General features: G+C 42.9%; 1 protein-coding gene across 4 annotated transcripts in view; it reads left to right on the top strand.

Annotated features, from left to right (window-relative positions):
- OGDHL (oxoglutarate dehydrogenase L) overlaps positions 1-22,420 on the top strand; it is a 109,578-nt gene that overhangs the window by 50,640 nt on the left and 36,518 nt on the right. For 3 of the 4 annotated variants that reach the window (XM_073353298.1, XM_073353297.2, XM_073353300.2), the window contains 8 exons: positions 246-336; positions 865-1,044; positions 1,559-1,687; positions 2,056-2,235; positions 2,984-3,136; positions 4,748-4,850; positions 5,556-5,684; positions 10,593-10,743. In XM_073353298.1, coding sequence (XP_073209399.1) covers positions 246-336; positions 865-1,044; positions 1,559-1,687; positions 2,056-2,235; positions 2,984-3,136; positions 4,748-4,850; positions 5,556-5,684; positions 10,593-10,743 — 1,116 coding nt within the window. The remainder of the gene's footprint in view (positions 1-245; positions 337-864; positions 1,045-1,558; positions 1,688-2,055; positions 2,236-2,983; positions 3,137-4,747; positions 4,851-5,555; positions 5,685-10,592; positions 10,744-22,420) is intronic. The other variant, XM_073353299.2, reaches the window with a different exon arrangement.

The raw sequence follows: 22,420 nt of genomic DNA, 5'->3' as shown, positions 1-22,420 counted from the left end.
AAAAGAAAAATCTCTAGCTTGTGGTTAAATACCTAGGCACTATGGAGTGCCAATGGTGATGCAGTAGGGACACTCTCTGGGATGGGTGGGTATGGGTGGGTGGGGGTGTGTGTGTGTGTGTGGGAGGGGTGGGGAGTGATTGGAGGATTAAGGGACAGTATTTGTAGATGTTTAAAATACATTTTTTTTAAATTTCCAAAATTGTTTGGTAAGATTTCATCAAAGAACTTTCTGTTGTTGTTTAGAGGTAGGTTGAATGTACTGGCCAATGTCATCCGAAAGGAATTGGAGCAGATCTTCTGTCAGTTTGATCCAAAACTTGATGCAGCTGATGAGGTAACATGCAACTTTATTACTGATAGAGAATAAGTACTGAATTGTTCTGGATGTTCTTGTCCATGTAAATACGCAGTATTAGGATCTATTAAAGTTCATAATTTTGTTTTGTTAAGTGATCAGAATCAATGGGGTTCACTGATAACTTTATTCTTTATGAAACACTATAGCACATCTTTCAAATGCAGAAAGATTCCTAGTCATTAACTCTAAACAGTGAATTCAATTCACCGGGTATCTCTCTAACATAGTTTGTTTTAGCTCCAACCATCTTCCTCTATTTTGTACAGAGACAAGCATGTTGTCTGTGCTTAGTTAATATGAAGTGTTGTGTTCTGACACCGAGGTATTAAAACAGAAACAAATGTTTTAAAATTTGAAATTATTTTCAATAAAAATACCATGCAGGGTGACACGTAACAACTAGCCAGATTCATTTTTCAGTATGAAGTGTAGATTTTAAATGTTGAATTGGAAGTAGTTTATATGGCTGGCGTACATGAACCTTGACTGTCTTTTGTGTGTTAGGGGTCTGGGGATGTAAAATATCATTTGGGAATGTACCATGAAAGGATCAACCGAGCAACAAATAAGAACATCACTCTGTCGCTTGTGGCTAACCCATCTCATTTGGAAGCAGTAAACCCTGTTGTTCAGGGGAAGACCAAAGCTGAGCAGTTTTACAGAGGGGATACAGAGGGGAAAAAGGTAAAATTACAAGCATGCTAGGATAACTTTTGCTGGTGTGTGTATGTGTAAGTTTTTCTAATAGCCCAGTTTACCAAAGTTTTGAGCTCTAGAAGTGGGAGGTACTTCAAGACACTGAAACATTTCTTTGTGTAATTGGATATGTTGGCCTTTGAACTAAACTAGTAATTTTAAATTAGCACAGGGTAATGCTTCCTAATTCTCTGACTGATTACCAGGTTGATTAACTTAGTTCCTGAACTTGGAAACCTCAGATAGGTTGTAACTTTCACTCAATTGGGAATCAAGCAAAGCAGTCTGAATGTGGACAAGCATGCATGTTATGATTTCTTATATTTTTTTTTTATTTGAATTGTGGTCCTTCCTAGGAATCCCAGCCGTAGACCAGGGGCCTATGGGGCTGGCCAATGTAAAAATACATAACAAAAAGTTCATGCCCCCTAGGAACTGACAATTACACTTTTATCTGATGCTTTTTTTTTTTTTTTTTTCCTTCATTCGTCCCTTATCTTAGGTCATGTCCATACTACTACATGGAGATGCTGCCTTTGCTGGACAGGGAGTGGTTTATGAAACCTTTCATCTCAGTGACCTCCCATCATACACCACAAATGGCACTATTCATGTTGTGGTCAATAACCAGGTGAAAACCAGAATTTCTTAAGCAATTTGGGTCTGATGACTTCCCATATATTCCTTTTGTTTTATTCTTGTCATGATAGATTGTATATACCAGCCCTCTTTCATTGACTAGAATGATTATACCCTGAAAATGGTCAGCACATTTGGCTGTGCTCAGCATAGGAGACACGGATTTTGTGGGATCCAAATAAGTAGATAAAAATGATGCATTATGTTAGATGAATTAAAGAAGAAATTACCTTCCAAAGTGAAAAGCCTATAATTACTGTCATGTAAAAACTAGGTATTAAACTAAGATTTCAGGCATTCAAAAGAAAAGCAAAAAAACCCCTTTTCTCACACATTAATGGAAGCTTGTTTTTTTCTTAGATTGGCTTCACTACAGATCCCCGAATGGCCCGCTCGTCTCCATACCCTACAGATGTTGCCCGTGTGGTCAACGCACCCATATTCCATGTGAATGCTGATGACCCTGAAGCAGTGATGTATGTGTGCAATGTAGCTGCAGAATGGAGAAACACATTCAATAAAGATGTGGTTGTAGATTTAGTAAGTACTGGGTTAATTTTAACTCTTCACTTTGCATATTTTATGCTAGTCTTTTAAAATAAGTCAGTAACGTCAAATATGTTAATATGGGTTCATAAACATTGCTGCGCTCATTGCATTTATTGGCTTGAATGCTACTGTTAAGTAGTTTTCCCTGCCTTACATTATTACTTGTATTATTGTACTGCCTAGAGCAGGGTTCTCAACCTTTCTTTCTGAACCCCACTCTCCCCAACGTGCTGTAAAAACTCTGTGGCCTACGTGTGTCACAACAACTGTTTTTCTGCATATAAAAGCCAGCCCCAGCGTTAGGGGATAGCAAGCGGGGCAATTGTCTGGGGTCCCGGGGCTATTGTCTGGGGTCCCAGGCCACAGGGGCCCCCGCGAAACTCAGTTGTTCAGGCTTCAGTTCCAGGTGGTGCAGCTCAGGGCTTCAGGTGGTGATGCTCCAGGGCTTCACCCTGCTTGGTGGACCTCCCGAAACCTGTTCGCGGTCCCCCGGGGTCTGTGGACCCTCAGTTGAGAACCGCTGGCCTAGAGGACCCAACCAGAACCGGAGCCCCATTGTGCTAGATGCTGTACCCAAAATAAGAGTTAGCTCTTACCCCAAAGAGAATTATGTTGATTTTAATGTCTCTTTGAGCAAGAACTTTAATGCCTTAAGTTCATAAATCTCTAGAAAGCAGGAAATGTTAGAGAATAGTTTCATGTCGCTCGTTATTGACAGATATGAATCTTCCCTGTGTAGGTTTGTTACCGAAGGAGAGGCCACAATGAAATGGATGAACCCATGTTCACCCAGCCCTTGATGTACAAGCAGATTCACAAGCAGGTGCCAGTGTTGAAGAAGTATGCTGACAAACTGATTGCAGATGGGACTGTAACACTGCAGGAGTTTGAGGTACAGTATTCAGCAGAGGTAGAAGGCCATTTGTGATGTTGTTTGCAGAAGGAAGTGACTGCATGCTGTTTCCTTAACTACTTTTTGCTTCACTACTTTGTTGCCTTCATTCTATTCCTTTTTCTGACTGTCTTTTGTTTTGTTTTACATAAAATAGAAAATAGTACTACTGGAGAAATGTGTGGCAGGAGATGAGCTTAAATTTCATTGCTTACCTCACATAAGGCTTAAAGATGGAAAAAAATGGAGGATTGTCTCTAACTGGTGAAGCTGAGACACTTGTGTTGATCTGCTATGTACATAGCTACTATCAACCAAGAAGGACTGGAATGTTGTGTAATAATTAAAATAATACATGGTACCTAGAAAAACAGGTTCTCCTCAGTTCTTAGGCTGATACAGTGATAAGGTAGGGCTGTTAAGGCTGTTAATATTGGCTATGTCAGTGCTTCAGCAGCCTTTGAAAAATCGCAAATTAGTATGATTTAAAGAGCCTAAGTGGAGGGGAGATACATGGAATCAAACTCATCTCCCTGCCTTGGATCTGTGGGAACACCAATTCAGAGGTGTCTGAATATTCGTGATTATATCTACAGCATCTCTAATCATGGGAGCTTCTTGTTGGAGCATCTTATGTAATTGACGATTGTAGGCAATATGCTGATGTTTACTCAGAATAGGATAACAAACTCATTAGTTTTGTGCCTCAGTTGTATTGAACCTGTTGTGCTCAGAGTTCAAAGAGATAAGTCTGAACTACCATATAAAAATTAAATCTGCAGATTTTACTATATTGGTTATTCATATTAAACTGGCTAACTCTTTATATTGTACTTCTATACTTGTGAAAGTGGACGTAGCAGTAGCAGCACTGTAAAACAAGGCATTGCAAGGGGAGACTGTTCCAACTTTTTAGGAACATAGGATTCTAGATTGAACCAAAGATCACTAAGTCTGGTATCCTGCTTCAGGCAAGAACCGTGCCTAATAGTTAATGAGATGGCCCAGATCCACAAAGGTGTTTAGGCTTTTAACTTCCACTGAAATTAATGGAGGTTAGGAGCCAAAATATCTTTGTGGCTCTGAGCCATTCTGCCCACAGTACCCAAATAATGCACCTAGACAGTTATACAGCTAAGCTACATAGGGTGCGTGGGGAATTCCTTCCTGATCACTGTAGTGACACTGGAAGCCAGTTGGATAACCCTAATCTTCATATGTATGGCAACAAATTACGTGTTTTGTTCTGATGCTGACATGGAATACCACTTGCTATTCTAGTGTTGGATCTTTCATCTAGTGTTGGATCTTTCTAACATGCAGCAGAATCTGCCCAAAGAACCAAACAGCAGGGTGGTTTTGTTTTAAGAAACGGACAAATGTGTTTTAAGAGGTTTTGAGCTGAGCAAAACTCCAGTAGCTCCACTGAGATTAGTGGAATTACTCTGGGTTTACCCTGGCGTAACTGAGATAAAAACCTGGAATTTTGTGTGCTGTAATGTGGATGTTTTTATCGCTTTGGAATGGTATGCACTTTCTGTAAGCAGTATGTCAATTTTGGGGTTTTTTTAATCTCTAACTCCTTTTATATGGAAACTTGTTGTTCTATAGGAAGAAATTGCAAAGTATGATAAAATCTGTGAAGAAGCTTATACTAGGTCTAAAGATAAGAAAATTCTACACATTAAGCACTGGCTTGATTCACCTTGGCCTGGTAAGTATCCTTCAAATACCCTAATGCCAGTGAGACTGGTTGGTGCCATTTGTGCTTTCCTTTTGAACCAAAATCCTGCCACCTTTATTGAACCCTTTGTTAGGCACCACATCCTTCTGAAGTGAAGGATTTTGTTCTTGGTTTGTATATGCTAGCAGAACGAAAGGATGCCAAAACTGTTTGGCAGAGGTGCAATTGTCAGTACAGCTTTAGCAATGGATGTGGCAAAAGCAAGACTTTATCACTTGGAAAACCGATTTTTTTCAGTCTCCTATTAACAGAGAAGTGATTTATCTGTAATGTTACCTGCCTTTATTGCTTCAGAGAGAAATTCCACCTCTGTGGACCTCTATTTTCAGGCCTTAAGCAGGTCTGAAATGGTGCATGTGTCTTGTGCTGACTAGCTCTCTGCACATGTTTTGAATTTCAGTCTCAATCAGAGAAAGTAAAACAGCAGATGAAAGAGCCATCTTGTGTGTGTGAGATCAAGAATTGTTCCGTATAGGGCCTGGAAATAATCTGTTCCCTAATTTAAAAGGTGTGGAAATGGCTCTTGGCTGTTGAAAACAGGAGGACATTTTAAGAGTGTTTCTTTTAACAGTAAAATTCTTATGTTTTTATTTTTATTGCAGATAGAGTAACTGTTCTCTTAATAATTAGAAGCCTCTATTCATCCAGAATGCCTTATAAAATTTCTCCTTCCAGGGTTTTTTAATTTGGATGGAGAACCAAAGAGCATGACTTGTCCTCCAACAGGCATCCCAGAAGACATGCTGAACCACATTGGCAATGGAGCTAGCTCTGTGCCCCTCGAGGGTTTCAAAATACATGGAGGTCAGCTGGATTCTCTGCTATATCAGACATTGCTTTCTTTGTCCTTTCTTTGTTTGTTTCTACACATCAGTCGCAGGGTAGTTGCTCTTCTGAGGTACTTTGGTAAAGGGGAGGAAGGAGCTGGTGATCTGCCTTCACAATTCACATATGCCACCTTACTGACAGGTGGGAAGGTGACAGTGAACATACTACTGAACTATTCTCCATCAAGAATTTAATATTCTTTTATCATAGCACCTCTCTCCTAACCTTATTAAAGTAAATTCCTTTTCTCTGTGGTCTTATAATGTGGAGGGAAGTGAGAACATCTTTGTAACATGCAGCTGGCATGTTACAAAGAAGGTAAGACTGTAACTACCCAGACTAATCAAGGCATCTGTTCTTTTTCGGATGTGTAATTCATGGCATGTATGTCTTCACTTGTGCAGATGGACACATGCTTGTATTCTTTAATACATAGTATGAAAAGATGTCTGTACTACAAGTACAAATCTAACTTGCTTCCTGAAATGGGAGTTCTAGGTCTGAGCATGTTTTTAAAATACTAAAGGCAGTTATGATTGTGGAGACCACTCCTTATGATGCTTTCCTTGTGGGATAAATAATTTCCTCTCCATACAAGGACTCAGCTTAGTCTTTTAATGGTTTTGTTCAATATCTTAATTAATGATCTGGAGGATGGTGTGGATTGCACCCTCAGCAAGTTTGCAGATGACACTAAACTGGGAGGAGAGGTAGGGATAGGATACAGAGGGACCTAGACAAATTAGAGGTTTGGGCCAAAAGAAATCTGATGAGGTTCAACAAGGACAAGTGTAGAGTCCTGCAGTTAGGACTGAAGAATATAGCACATGCACCGCTATAGACTAGGGACTGAGTGGCTGGGCAGCAGTTCTGCAGAAAGGGACCTAGGGGTTACAGTGGATGAGAAGCTGGATATGCGTCAACAGTGTGTCCTTGTTGCCAAGAAGGCTAATGGCATTTTGGGCTGTATAAGTAGGGGCATAGCCAGCAGATCGAGGGACGTGATCATTCCCCTCTATTCAACATTGGTGAGGCCTCATCTGGAGTACTGTGTCCAGTTTTGGGCCCCACACTACAAGAAAGATGTGGAAAAATTGGAAAGAGTCCAGCGGAGGGCAACAAAAATGATTAGGGGGCTGGAGCACATGACTTATGAGGAGAGGCTGAGGGAACTGGGATTGTTTATTCAGCTGAAGAGAAGAATGAGGGGGGATTTGATAGCTGCTTTCAACTACCTGAAAGGGGGTTCCAAAGAGGATGGATCTAGACTGTTCTCAGTGGTAGCAGATGACAGAACAAGGAGTAATGGTCTCAAGTTGCGGCGGGGGAGGTTTAGGTTGTATATTAGGAAAAACTTTTTCACTAGGAGGGTGGGGAAGCACTGAAATGGGTTTCCTTGGGAGATGGTGGAATCTCCTTCCTTAGAGGTTTTTAAGGTCGGGCTTGACAAAGCCCTGGCTGGGGTAATTTAGTTGGGGATTAGTCCTGGTTTGAGCAGGGGGTTGGACTAGATGACCTCCTGAAGTGCCTTCCAACCTTGATATTCTATATTCTAGTCAAACAATACTGTTTGTTTCAAGAAATCATTTTCTAGTAAAACCACATGGCATATCTTTGTACTGTGCTTGGTGTGAGGAAGTTTGGTCAAACTTTCTTTCAGCTTGTCGGCAGACATGACACATGTAGTCCAGTGACTACATTAAGTCTTGCTACTGAGAGTCAAGTGCTTTCTGGAAAAAAAACAAACAAAACTTAACCCTTAGCATCAAGGGGCTTAATTCTGAACTAGTAACGCTACCATGATTAAAAGTTAAACATTAAATGATTAACTTTTAATTATGTTTAATGTTTAAACAATTAAAAGTTAGCTAAGTGGGAAGTGGTCTGCACTAGCATGCCAAGGTCTGAGCATAATTTCTTTCTCCCTGTGCTGGTGGAATCTGAAGGCACTAGAGAGGCAGTATGCTCAGCCTGTGGGGAAGAATGGAACCACCTGACACAATAACCCCCATTTACCTTGTCCATATCAGGTGAAGGACGGTCACCTGGGTGTGAGGGCTGTTCTTCAGCATAGGATCCTCCCTAGAGAATCTTCTTCCCCTCTGTAACCACTCTTCAAAAAATTAAATGTCAATATACATCCGGAAACCTCTCAATGTCAGCAGCTGCAATAGGACCTTCTGTGTGTACTTTTCCTTCAAGAGTATTAAACGTAGCAAGCAGTGGTAAGGGGATCCCTAATTATGTTAGCATGTTTATTGAACCAATTACTGTATTAACTTTAAAAATCTGGTGTGCATTTGTGGAAGAGGTACTGGATTGCTGTGACACTTTGATTAGTTTTAATATTACTGTAAGAATAATTTTAGGTGTGGATTGTACACATTCTAATTAAACATAGCTTTCTATTTCTCTGTGGAGTGGCATTCCTCTAAGACTATCTGTATACTGTGACAGGTTTCCGAGTAGCAGCTGTGTTAATGTGTATTCGCAAAAAGAAAAGGAGTACTTGTGGCACCTTAGAGACTAACCAATTTATCTGAGCATAAGCTTTCGTGAGCTACAGCTCACTTCATCGGATGCATTCAGACCAGTGCATCCGGTGAAGTGAGCTGTAGCTCACGCAAGCTTATGCTCAAATAAATGTGTTAGTCTCTAAGGTGCCACAAGTACTCCTTTTCTTTTTGTGTATACTATGAGTGTTACTTCCCCTGCTCATATACTGAGCTTTTAGTCTGGATGTAGCCTTAGGCAGTAGTACTCTAACTCTGGTCTGCAGAACTCTTTCAGGTGGTTCAAAAGGCCACCAGAATAGATGGAGAAGGAAAGGGATTGGGGAGCTGGAATGGAAGGTGCTCTGTGAAGATGTTAGTGCTTTTTATCCAGAGCAAAAGCCACTGCTTAGATTGTCTGGCAGTACCTGTAGTCAATGGCCAGTCTGTGTTCTGCCTTGCACATATTGATAGAACTTTACTGTGCAAATCTCCAACTGGGGATCCAGGTTAAGGAATGAACCTCCCCCAAGTGCCCCATTATAGTGCACTAATCGTAAACCACCAGATGAGCTGTTTAAGATTTGAAGTAATTTTTGGTGACTGAATCTTGAGTTTATTGGTTAGGAGTGTTTTATGCGATTAAAATTCCTAAAACGACGTTATGGCTATGCTTTCAATTAAACATCTTCAATGTTTGTGTTCAAGTGGCATTTAATTAGCATAAATAATTTGTCTAAGTCGAACTACAATTACCCATCAGGAGGAAGATTCTGATAGTACACTGTAGCAGTCAGTCCTCAAATACATTTTCAATAATCCTTTGCTATGTTTAACATACAGATTTCTTGTAAAATCCACATCAGTACAATTTGGGTCACTTGGTGAGAAGGCATGTTATATTTGTTTGTACTGCATCAATATTGTGCTTTACAGAGCGGTCTCAAGACAAGAACCCTCTGCAAAGAGATGACTGTGTAAAAAAACAATCAGTGTACTAATTAGAGACATGGGTTGGAAAGTTAGAAAGGTATGTATTTGAGTGGTGAAACAGAGCACCTGATTATCTGGAGAAGGGAACACTGTTTGTTAGGGAGGTTATTGGCATTTTGGAAAAGTATGATTTGAAGGAAGAGAGAGTTGCAAACTGCTTGACTGAGTGTGTAAAGGGGGTTTCAGGTGAATGGGGCTTCCTGGAGGACAACTTGGAGACGAGGACGTGGTGAAGGGAGTAGTTAGTTAGGTAACCTGGGCATGGACAAGGGTCAGATGAAGAGAAATTAGAACAGAGTGGAAGCAGAAGCTAAATGTACATAACTTAGAAGATCAGGATGAGTGTTGAGAAGCTAGTGAAGGAATGTGAAATGGGGCTGGAAAAGATTGGGTAAATGGAAAGTGTAGATGGATGTTTTGGACAGATTCAAAGCAGGCTAAAGAGGAAAGAATCAAGGGGCTGGAAGTGAGAAGGTTGTGGTGATTGAAATTAGATGTATCAAGGGCAAGGGTTTTTGCGGTAGGAATGGGGAGAAGCAGAGAGAAGGATTTTGGAGGTGTTGCAAAGGGGGCAAATGGCAGGATTTAGTAACGGTATCAATATGGAGGCAGAAATAGAGAACAGAGTAAAATATGACACGCAGTTTGCGAGGCTTGTATTCTCACTATTTGATTTACACTGACATAAGGAGTTTTCAGTTTTGTTCTCTGTGAAAGTCAGTGAGGGTGCACCTTGTGCTTTATTTGTTTACTTACTTACTTACTTAAAATTTCTGTGCAATTGTAAAGAATGAAGAAATTACAAGATCTTCCCTGTGGAAAACAGCTGGTGCATAAACCATATGCTATCTGAAAATCCATATCTACTTCAAATTAAACAAAAGTCCATATTGAGACAGGTCTAGTAGTGTAAAATACAAAAACTGAACCAACCCCTGTCTGCTAATTTCAATCTTCTACAAAATAGAACCAAATCTATTTAAAAAATCCTTTTGTATTGCTGCACAATGATCTTCCTGGTAAACTCTGTATCTCACCTTATTTCCAATCACTAAACCGTGATATAAATAACTGTTGTAGTTTAATATTAATCAACTGTTGGTTCTGTCAGATATTGTCTAGCTATTTCTAGCCCTCTCTTCTTGATCTGTATCTTAAGCATGGTTGTGTGTTCTTGGATATACTAGGATCTGTGTGTGTTTGTTGTTTTTTTTAACTTGTGCTGCTGCTGGTTTGGATTTGCCAAGTACAGTGGGTCAGCATATAACTGTGGGAGTAACCATTCAAACTTGATACTCTTCCCTGGCTCAGCCTCTGCTTTCTGAGAGATGTGAATTTAATATGCATGTGAAACATTTATGAACTAGCCTCTTTAATTCCCAACTGTTACCCCATATAGGGCTTTCTCGGATCTTGAAAGGCCGATTGGAAATGACCAAGAACAGAGTGGTTGACTGGGCCTTGGGAGAATACATGGCTTTTGGATCTTTGCTAAAAGAAGGGATCCATGTCCGACTGAGTGGGCAGGATGTGGAAAGGGGCACTTTTAGGTGAGTACCAAGTTGGCTGCTGCCAAATACCAGTGGATGAAAAACTGCATGCAAATACAACTAGGGGTTCTCTTATGGATTATGATACTCTGGAAGGAATTATAGGCTTACAGTAACTAATTACATATGCATTTTGTGTGCTGTGTGTGTGTATCAATCAGGTGTCTGTATGTTTTATGTTTATATACTTAAAGATAACTTCCATAGGATGGAAGGATATAAAATTAGCAGCAAATGAATACTTGTTTTTATTAATGTTTAATAATTGTAATTGTTGTTTAACCTTTATATTGAGGTAGTGCCCAGAGGACTTGTTTAGATCTGGGGCTCCATTGAGCTAGGTGCTGTTAAACTTGTATGAGGAGACAGTCCTTTCCCTGAAGAGTTTAAATCAAAGACAAGTTATATACCAAGGGGGAGGGGAGGGGAATGGGTACAACTCAGTATATACAACTTTTATATATATTTGTATTTTTGTAACTAAAGACATGTCAGCTATCCTCGCACACCCCCACCACCAAATTAACCATCAGTAACTGGCTAATTTCTTATAGCTGTTACAGCAGAGGTAAGAAGTAAAGTGGGGTTTGACTGTGGAGAACTTGCTGGCTGTGGTGGTGGAGGGTGTTTGTGCATTTAGGACATTTGTGGAAGAAGGCACTGATAATTGTAGGGAAAACTGACAAACAGAGGAGGCTGCGATTTGGGATTTGGTGGAGGGAGAGAGGCCAGGAGAATGGAAATGTAGATTGGGGGAGTACTTGACATGATTTTAGTTGCTCTCCCCAAGGACATAAAAGGCAGAGCAGGCTCAACCATCCTTCAATTCCTTCTTACTGCCTATGGCAGCATGACAGAACCCCTGTGGTGTCCACTCTCTCCCATACTGTGCTAGTGTTGGTCAGAACTATAGTTATGTAGTTTGGCAAGTATGTGGTTTATATAGTTAGTCACCCATTAGCAAAAATATATATACAATAGGCTGTCAAGCGATTAAAAAAATAATCATGGTTAATCACACTGTTTAAACAACCATAGAATACCATTTATTTAAATATTTTTGGATGTTTTTTACATTTTCAAATATGTTGATTTCAATTACAACACAGAACACAAAGAGTACAGTGCTCACTTTGTTTATTTTTGATTACATATATTTGCTATAAAAACAAAAGAAATAGTAGTTTTCAATTCATCTCATACAAGTACAGTAATACAATCTCTTTGTCATGAAAGTTGAACTCACAAATGTAGAATTATGTACAAAAAATAACTGCATTCAAAAATAAAACAATGTAAAACTTTATAGAGTCTACAAGTCCACTCAGTCCTACTTCTTGTTCAGTCAGTCACTGAGACAAACAAGTTAGTTTACATTTGCAGGAGACCATGCTGCCCACTTCTTGCTTACAATGTCACCTGAAAGTGAGAACAGGTGTTCACATGGCACTGTTGTAGCCTGCATCACAAGATATTTATGTGCCTGTTGTGTTACAGATTCATACGCCCCTTCAACCACCATTCCAAAGGACATGCGTCTATGCTAATGTGGGGTTCCGCTCTCCAAAGCAGTGCGGACCAACACACATTCACATTTATTATGTGAGTCAGAAGCCACCAGCAGAAGACTGATTTTTCTTTTTTGGTGGTTCGGGTTTTGTAGTTTCCGCATCAGAGTATTGCTCTTTTAAGACTTCTGAAAGCATGCTCCACACTTTGTCTCTCTCAGATTTTGGAAGTCACTTCAGATTCTTAAGCCTGGGTCGAGTGCTGCAGCTATCTTTAGAAATCTCACGTTGGTACCTTTGTGTTTTGTCAAATCTGCAATGACAGTGTTCTTAAAACAAACATGTGCTGGGTCATCATCCAAGACTAATATAATGTGAAATATATGGCAGAATGCGGGTAAAACAGAGCAGGAGACTTACTATCCTTCCGCAAGGAGTTCAGTCACAAATTTAATTAACTCATTGTTTTTTTAACGAGCGTCATCAGCATGGAAGCATGTCCTCTGGAATGGTGGCCGACACATGAAGAGGCATACGATGTTTAGCATAACTGGCATGTAAATGCCTTGCAATGCCAGCTATAAAAGTGCCATGCGCATGCCTGTTCTCACTTTCAGGTGACATTGTAAATAAGAAGTGGGCAGCATTATCTCCCAGAAATGTAAGCAAACTTTTCTGTCTTAAGGCACATCTACGCTGGCAAAGTTACAGCGTCAGCAGTTACAGCGCTGCTCAGAGAGCTCAGAAGGAAAACCGCTGTTGTGTGTTCACATGGACAGCTGCTTGCGCAATAGCGTGTTCATACTTGCGGCACTTGCAGCGCTATTTGGAGCGGTGCAGTCTAGGCAGCTGTCCCATAGAGCACCTCTTTCTCTTTTGCCGCTAAGACTTGTGGGAAGGTGGAGAGGGTCGCGGGGCATCCTGGGTCCAATACCCCATGATGCATTGCTTCGCATCCAAGCAAACCCTGTGCTTCCGTCCACATTTGGCGCCATCTTTCAACAATTTGTGTACTGCGCGCCCTGTCTTTCCGGCTGCAGGAATGGATCGTGAACTGCTGACCAGTATGCTGCTCACTCTGACCAACACGTCACGAGTGGCATTGGAGTTATTCCTTAAACTACAAAGTCAAGAGGAGTGCGACATTTATCTCACCACGCATAGTAGCCACGACACGAGATTGCTTGTGGCATTCACGGAGGTGCTGACCACGGAGGAACACTGCTTTTGGACTCGGGAAACAAGCACTGAGTGGTGGGATCACATCGTGATGAATGTCTGGGTTGACGAGCAATGGCTGCAGAATTTTCGAGTGAGGAAAGCCACATTCCTGGGACAGTGTGATGAGCTTGTTCAAGTTGTGCGATGCAAGGACATGAGAATGAGAGCTGCTCTGTCATTGGAGAAGCACGTGGTGATTGCATTGTGGAAGCTGACTACTTCAGCCTGCTACCGGTCGGTCGCTTAACCAGTTGGGACTGGGAAAGTCGACCGTTGGACTCATGCTGATGGAAGTGTGCAGGACCATTAATTGCATCCTGCTCCAAAAGACCGTGACTCTGGGCAACGTGTGTGAGACTGTGGATGGCTTTGCACAAATGGGCTTCCCTAACTGCGGAGGGGTGATAGATGGCATGCACATTCCAATTCTGGTACCAGACCACCTAGCGATCAAGTACATTAATCACAAGGGGTATTTCTCAATGGTTCTCCAGGCACTTGTGGATCGTTTCACAGACATTAACGCAGGCTGGTCCGGAAAGGAGCATGATGCGTGCATCTTTCGGAACACTGGTCTGTTCAAGAAGCTGCAAGCAGGGACTTTCTTCCCATACCAGAAGATCTCCGTAGGGGAAGTTGAAATGCCCAATGTGATCCTGGGAGAGCCCGCCTATCCCTTAATGCCATGACTTATGAAGCCGTACACGGGGCAACTTGACAGCAGCAAGGAGCAGTTCAACAACAGGCTGAGCAAGTGCAGAATGACTGAGTATGCATTTGGCTGTTCAAAAGCCTGCTGGTGATGCCTGCATGGCAAGCTGGACATGGCCGATGACGATATTTCTATGCTTATAGCCGCGTGCTGTATTCTCCATAATATTTGTGAAGGGAAGGGTGAAAGCTTCACTCAGGGCTGGACTGCAGAGGCTCAGTGCCTGGAGGCTGAGTTTGAACAGCCAGAGACCAGGGCTATTAGAGGGGCACAGTGTGGGGCCATAAGGATCAGTTGCAATTTGGGGCTGAAAGCCACTAATATTTGTTGCTATACTTGGGATTTTAGTGCTTTTAATGCTAGGAGGTGATTGGTGCACGTGATGCAAGAAGGGACCTTAACATAATTGTATGTTGCTTTGCAGTGCTCTTTTTGCTTTCACTTAATAGAATAAAGATTGTTTGTTTTCAAACCAACACAATTCTTTTATTAAAAGACGACAACTGGAGGAGAGAGTCAAACAACAAAAATACATCAGCAGGGAGGAGAATGGGGAAAGAGAGAGTCTCCAGAGGACGAGTGGTCCCAGGACAGCTACAGAATTGTGTATGTCCAGGAGTCATACCCAACCTTCTCCTTTGGAGTACAATGCAGCGGGTGCTGTACGTCAGCAGGGCCAAACTGCAGAGGGATGGGTGTTGAGTGCAATGGGTAATAGGAGTCCACGCTGCTGGACTGCGAGGAGGGAGGAGTGGAATGCTGTGGGTAGAGAGTGGAGCCAGGAGGTTGATAACAGTGGGGTGGCAGTGTGTATGGGGCACATGGGAAAGAGTTTTGTGACAGCAGCTGCAGGGGAGGGTGGGTGTGGAGCTGCTTGGTTTGAAGAGCCAGTGTTGCCTTGAGCGTGTCAACTTGGCGCTCCATAACATTTAAGAACCGCTCCACTTCTTTCTGGTGTGCCGCGTTCTCCTTTCGTTCCCTCTTCTTGCTGTCCCGCCTTTCCTTCAATTCCTGTTTCTCAGCAGCAGAGTGCATCATAACCTCATGGAGAAAGTCCTCCTTAGTTCTTCGTGGCCAGTTGCTAATTCTGCGCAGCCATTCTGCTGCCGATAAGGGAGGCTGGCCTCCCAAGGTCATCTCTGTGAAGTTGAGGATCTGGATGACCTTGTAAACTGGAGTAATAGGAATAGGATGAAATTTAATAGTGAGAAGTGTAAGGTCATGCATTTAGGGATTAATAACAAGAATTTTAGTTATAAGCTAGGGACGCATCAACTAGAAGTAACGGAGGAGGAAAAGGACCTTGGAGTATTGGTTGATCATAGGTTGACTATGAGCTGCCAATGTGATATGGCTGTGAAAAAAGCTAATGTCGTCTTGGGATGCATCAGGAGAGGTATTTCCAGTAGGGATAAGGAGGTTTTAGTACCGTTATATAAGGCACTGGTGAGACCTCACCTGGAATACTGTGTGCAGTTCTGGTCTCCCATGTTTAAGAAGGATGAATTCAAACTGGAACAGGTACAGAGAAGGGCTACTAGGATGATCCGAGGAATGGAAAACTTGTCTTATGAAAGGAGACTCAGGGAGCTTGGCTTGTTTAGCCTAACTAAAAGAAGGTTGAGGGGAGATATGATTGCTCTCTATAAATATATCAGAGGGATAAATACCAGAGAGGGAGAGGAATTATTTAAACTCAGTACCAATGTGGACACAAGAACAAATGGATATAAACTGGCCACTAGGAAATTTAGATTAGAAATTAGACGAAGGTTTCTAACCATCAGAGGAGTGAAGTTTTGGAATAGCCTTCCGAGGGAAGTAGTGGGGGCAAAAGATCTATCTTGCTTTAAGATTAAACTCGATAAGTTTATGGAGGAGATGGTATGATGGGATAACATGGTTTTGGTAATTAAATATTCATGGTAAATAGGCCCAATGGCCTGTGATGGGTTTTTAGATGGGGTAAGATCCAAGTTACCCGGGAAAGAATTTTCTGTAGTATCTGGCTGATGAATCTTGCCCATATGCTCAGGGTTTAGCTGATCGCCATATTTGGGGTCGGGAAGGAATTTTCCTCCAGGGCAGATTGGAAGGCCCTGGAGGTTTTTCGCCTTCCTCTGTAGCATGGGTCACTTGCTGGAGGATTCTCTGCTCCTTGAGGTCTTCAAACTACAATTTGAGGACTTCAATAGCACAGATATAGGTGTGAGGTCTTTTTTAGGAGTGGTGGGTGAAGTTCTGTGGCCTGCATTGTGCAGGAGGTCAGACTAGATGATCATAATGGTCCCTTCTGACCTAAATATCTATGAATCTATGAATCTATAAGTTTAAATGCAACATTTTACAGAAGCGATATTGTTTGCAACACAGACAACACTAGTTCAGTGCTTTAAAACACAGCCTGTACTCTCACACCTGTCACTAACTGGCTCACCCCAGGCAAGCACACATGAGCCACAAGACCTCCTCTCCTGTTTGCACTTCACCAAGATCCGACTGCTGTGGTTGGCTAGGCTCCTCCAGGGTAGAAAAGAGCTCCTGGGCATGCATCTCTGACCTCCGAGTCATCCTCTGCCTCTGGGTCCCACTCCCTCTATTTGTCCATGATTTCCTCCTCCTGGCTTGGTCTACTCTCGACTGGCACGTGAGCCAATGAAATAGCCACAGGGGCCTTTGCAGTGGAGGTGATCGCCACCGAGTATTGTGTCCAGCTCTTTGTAGAACCGGCAGCTCGTGGGCACAGCACCGGAGTGGTAGTTTGCCTCCCATGCCTTGTGGTAGGCATTCGCAGCTCCTTCACTTTTACCCTACACTGCAATGTGTCCTGGTCATGGCCCCTTTCTGTCATGCATAGTGAAATCTGTCTGTAGGTATCATAATTCCCATGGCAGGAGCGCAGCTGGGACTGCACAGCTTCCTCTCCCCAAATGCAGATGAGGTCCAGCAGCTCAGCATTGCTCCAAGCGGGGGATCGCTGGGTGCGTGAACCAGGCATGGCCACCTGGAAAGATGCGCTGAGACCACTGCACGCGTCACCGAGCAAACAGGAATGGGACTTTCAAATTTGCAAAGGAATCTACGGGGTGGGGATGACCGTTTGTCACCTGAGGGCAGGGCAGTGGAGTTCAAACTGAAGACCATAATTTTTCCTTAGATAAGCTTCAGTTAGGCTAGCTCCTCTTCCCTCATGCAGGGATACTAGCTAAATCTAGTATATATAAATCTAGTGGCAGAGGCTAAATCTCCAGGATTTGAGACTTGTCCCTCACATGATGCTTATATGTCTATTAACAATGGGCATTCCTGATGCCCTCCACTGCGAGGGAAAAGGACGTATCCTGGAGTGGTGTTCAGTATGTCACTTTTTCTTCAAACATAGTGGCTGCTGCTCAAGAGGGATCAAGACAGCAGAGACCTCCAAAGTCCATACCAAGAGAGAAGGACCCAACAAAATTGGATGTCTCGGGCCACAAAGTGTATTCATCTGCTAGCCTCCATATGAAGGTGGTTAAATATTCTCTCCAAATATACGGGGTTAAGTTGTCCTCCGAAGGAGTACCAGGATTAAGTCTATCACGGTAGAGGGACAGTTGACTGCCTAAACTTCATTACAGGCTGTGCTGGACATGTCTGACACTGGTGTGCACTATGGCCACTGCATTAGCCATGAGGAGGTCAACATGGCTTCAGTCCTCAAGGATGCCCAGGGAGGTCCAAGCCACTATCAAGGCCCTCCAATTTGAGGGCAACGAACTATTTAACATTATACAGATGATGCCCTCCATTCCTTCAAAGATTCAAGGATGGTTCTGAGCTCTTTGGGCCTCTGATGAAATGGAGAAACTGCCAACCAGCATGGCAGGGGTTAAAGAGAGCCTTTGGGCCCAGCTAGTCCCGCTCCATTATACCTGTAGCCAATGGCAGGCCTGGAGGGGAGAGAATAAGAGAGAACCTGGCTCAATCTGAATCTGACCAGTGAAGAGGCATGAACTAGCTGCCTCCCTAGGTGAAAGGAAGGGTCACTAGCCTGCCAGCCAAGGCTTCCACCAGGGAGGAAGCACTGTCTTCCCAGCCAAGGGAGACTGTGGAGGAGACCTAGGAGCCTCCAGCAACTGAGGTAGATGGGTGATTGAAGCACAGGGACATTGTGGAGTTTGGCCTCACTAAACTTATGGCTGCCTCACCCAAAGGAACCTGACACAACAGCAGGGCACTGCAGCAAGTCCATGAGGGGGTGCTACTGGAGGCAAGTCACTCCAGTGACTTGGACTATAGGGGCCACACCCCAAACTGAAGGGACAGTGCTAAGAAGTAGCCCAGGGCAGTGGATTTAGACTCCCTGCTGAGAGGTCCCCCTGTTCAGGGGTTGGCTCACATGGGACCCTGAGATGGCACCAGGTGGAGAGGGAGGGCCTGGGTCCCCCTACCCCACCACGTAAAAGACTTAGGCACCTTGCCTAGAGGTCAGGTGCACCAACAACTAGGCTGCCTGGCCCTCCAAGCACCCTGTTACAGGGTCTTTGTGTCCCAACCACAAGGAGAAAATGATCACCGCAAGAGCAGTCTTTTAGCCAGTACCTATATCCAATGTTACAATCAGCCATAGAGGACCTCAGAGCCACTGAGGGTGAGACAGATATTCCATCATGACCAACCCTCTGCTGTCTTTTCTGCTCCCTCGCAGTCTAGGACTTCCCCCTGGCTGCAGGTTTGATGCCATCATTGAGAACCTGATAGAACTACCAGAGAATTTTTTTGCATTCTTACACCTCTTCTACCACCTCTGGACAGCTGCCTTTTTTATTTTCAGAAAGGCTTTTTTAGTTTGGGCTAGGATTACCTCAGATCGCTGGGTCCTGGAGATCATAAGCAAGAGGTATCCTATTCAGTTCCAGTTCCTTACCACCTCTCCCTAGTTTCTGGATCTCTTTTTTGGGTACCCTTCTTCTGACTGTTAAAACAAGTAGACCCCTTCTACAAATTGGAGCAATGGGACCTTGAAGTTCAGGAGCAGCTATTTTTATTCCTTTTTTTTTTCCCTCTTATTCAAAAAGGGAAAGGGGATTTGCACCCCATCTGGGACCTTTGGCATATCAAAATCTTCATTTGACATTTCAACTTCAGGATGGTGACTTTTGCCTCTGAAATCCCCTTTTTGGATCTTCGGAGCTGGTTTGCTGCTCTCATCATGCAAGATGCCTATTTCCGTATATCAATCCATCTGGCCCATAGCAAAAACCTCAGATTCCTGGTAGGCACATCTCTCGACCAGTACAAGTCCTACTCTTTGGTCTTTTCTACAGCATCAAGAATATTCAGCAGTCCTGGCAGCTCATCTAAAGAGACAAGGGATACAAGTCTACCATTAAGTCGAGAGAGAAATCCACACTGACTCAGACTCAGAGCGTAGCTCACAGAAGTGGTATTAGACTTCAGGACAACAAGGCCTACTTCTCACAGCAGAGATTTCATACCATAGTAGGTCTCATCAACCAGCTCCAAGCCCACCCAAGAACATCAGTGAAACATGGCTCTTATTTCTGTGACCTAATGCACTTGTTACACAGCATGCCAGACTTCACCTATGCTCTATGCAAGAGTGGTTGAAATCTGTATCTGCCTAAGACCACCGTGCATGTGGTGGTCATGGTCCCCCAAGAAATCCTTTCCTCATTTAAACTGGTGGAAGGATCTCCTCAGATGCATGATACTGTACTCTTCTAAGCATTTCTACCTGCCAAGACTCTGGTAACAGATGTTTCCATGTGGGGTGGGGCGGTTTACCTAGATCAGCTTCAAATTCAGGCTTGTGGTCCTCTCAGGAAACTCTCCTTCATAGAAATGTTTTAAAGCTCAGAGCCAGCTACCTGGCATGCAAAGCATTCCCACCTCCTCTTCAGGGACCCACAATACAAATGCAGACAGACAACACTGTAGCTTTGCACTATGTCATTAGACAAGATGGAGCAATATTATCCCCATGCTTCAAGCGGTCTCTCTCCCGAGCCTGCTGGGAGCTGGTGTGGGGCTCCTAATTACTGCATGTTTTCAATGCCACTCCTCTCTCCACACTGGCCAACCAAACAGGCAGGAAGCAGCGGTCTGGGTTGGAGCTGAGCCAGATGGATGGTGGCACATAGTGATACCCCCCCACACTCCCAATCCCTGCCACAAGCAGTTGAATTAGCTCAATACTATGATTTTCCCCCCACAACAATGGGGAGGCAGAATCATGGTTTACACAGGGCCTTAGACCTGAATGAATACAGAATTCGATTGCTTGACAAAATGTAAGTGGTGCCCCTGTCCCGATCTGACTCTCAATGGAATAAAATCTTAATGATGTATTTAATTGAATCCTTTGATGCGAAGCCCATTGCTGGTAGTGGATGAACTAGCAGCTGCCCTATGCTTAATTGTGATTGCCTACAGTAACTCACGATGAACCAATTTGGCCTGTTAGCCTGTTTCCTTCTGGTATGCAGCTCCACATGTTTCTGCTTAACTTCATTTACTATCAGACCTTTGAGGCTTTCTTCTCCCCCTTGTTCTTTTACTGTCATTTTAACAGAATCATTGGGGCAAGCATTTTTTAAAAAGAGATACTTTCAGTGGATTTATCTTCCTAGCTTCAGTGTTAGGATCTGTTTTCGTAAGGTGCTCAGCACATCCAGGGAGATGCTCAGCACCCCAGCTCTCCTTAAATTCAGGTAGGAGTTAAGGTGCTCAGTTCTTTGTAGAATCAGGGCATTATTCAGCTCTCTTAAGGTGATGATTAATATAGTGGCATTCTTGCATAGACCTGCAACAAGGCAACATCCTGATTCTGTAATATAGCTTGTGGGATAATTTTCTTTTTAGAACAAACAGCCTGATTTCAATGCAAGTGTAAGGAAGTAAATAACTTAGTGGCTGCGTAGCCACATAGGGTATGTCTAAACTGCAGCTGTTGGGTGTGGTTCCCAGTGTGAGTAGACAGACTCAGTACTCTAAAACTAGCAGTTTTAACATTGTGACACAGGTAACCACTTGGACAAGCCACCTGACTCCAAGCTCACTTGACCCCCAGGGTCCAAGCTTGGATGCCAGCCTGAGCTGCAATGTCCATGCTATTTTTAGTGCGTTAGCTTGAGCGGAGCTAGTACACGTCTGTGTGATCACACTGGGAATTGCACCTGACAGCTGCAGTGTAGACATACCTATAGGGAACACAAAACCACTTGCTAGTTTAAATGACTTCTCTTAAGTGACATGAGGCTCCTACTCTATCTGATTATAGCACTGGAATTTATTAATCAGCCTTTTGGAAAATCAGGGCTGTTGTGTGATTTTAAAAAAAGTAATACAATACCATTTATTTAAATATTTTTGGATGTTTTCTACATTTTCAAATATTATTGATTTCAATTACAACATAGAATACAAAGTATACAGTGCTCACTTTATATTTATTTTTGATTACAAATATTTGCACTGTAAAAATGACCAACAAAAGAAATAGTATTTTTAAATTCACCTCAAACAAGTACTGTGGTGCAATCTCTATCCTGAAAGTGCAACTTACAATTGTAGATTTATTTTTATTACATAACTGCACTCCATAACAAAACAATGTAAAACTTTAGAGCCTACAAGTCCACTCAGTCCTACTTCTTGTTAGTCAATCGCTCAAACAATTTTTTTTTACGTTTGCAGGAGATAATGCTGCCCGCTTCTTGTTTACAGTATCCCTGAAAGTGAGAACAGGCATTTGCATGGCATTGTTGTAGCTGGCGTTGCAAGATATTTGTGTCAGATGCGCTAAAGATTCATATGTTTCTTCATGCTTCAACCACCATTCCAGAGGACGTGTGTTCATGCTGATGACGGATTCTGCTCAATAATGATCCAAAGCAGTGCAGACCGACGCGTGTTCATTTTCCTCATCTGAGTCGGATGCTACCAACAGAAGGCTGATTTTCTTTTTTGGTGGTTCAGGTACTGTAGTTTCTCCATCAGAGTGTTGCTCTTTTAAGACTTCTGAAAGCATGCTCCACACCTCATCCCTCTCAGATTTTGGACGGCACTTCAGGTTCTTAAACCTTGGGTGCTATCGCTATCTCTAGAAATCTGATATTGGAACCTTCTTTGTGTTTTGTCAGATCTGCAGTGAAAGTATTCTTAAATCAAACAACATATGCTGAGTCGTCATCTGAGACAAGGATAACACAAAATACGTGGCAGAATGCAGGCA

This window comes from Lepidochelys kempii, chromosome 7, assembly GCF_965140285.1.
Source record: "Lepidochelys kempii isolate rLepKem1 chromosome 7, rLepKem1.hap1, whole genome shotgun sequence".
Lineage (NCBI taxonomy): Eukaryota > Metazoa > Chordata > Testudines > Cheloniidae > Lepidochelys > Lepidochelys kempii.
This window is presented reverse-complemented; position numbering and strand designations above follow the sequence as displayed.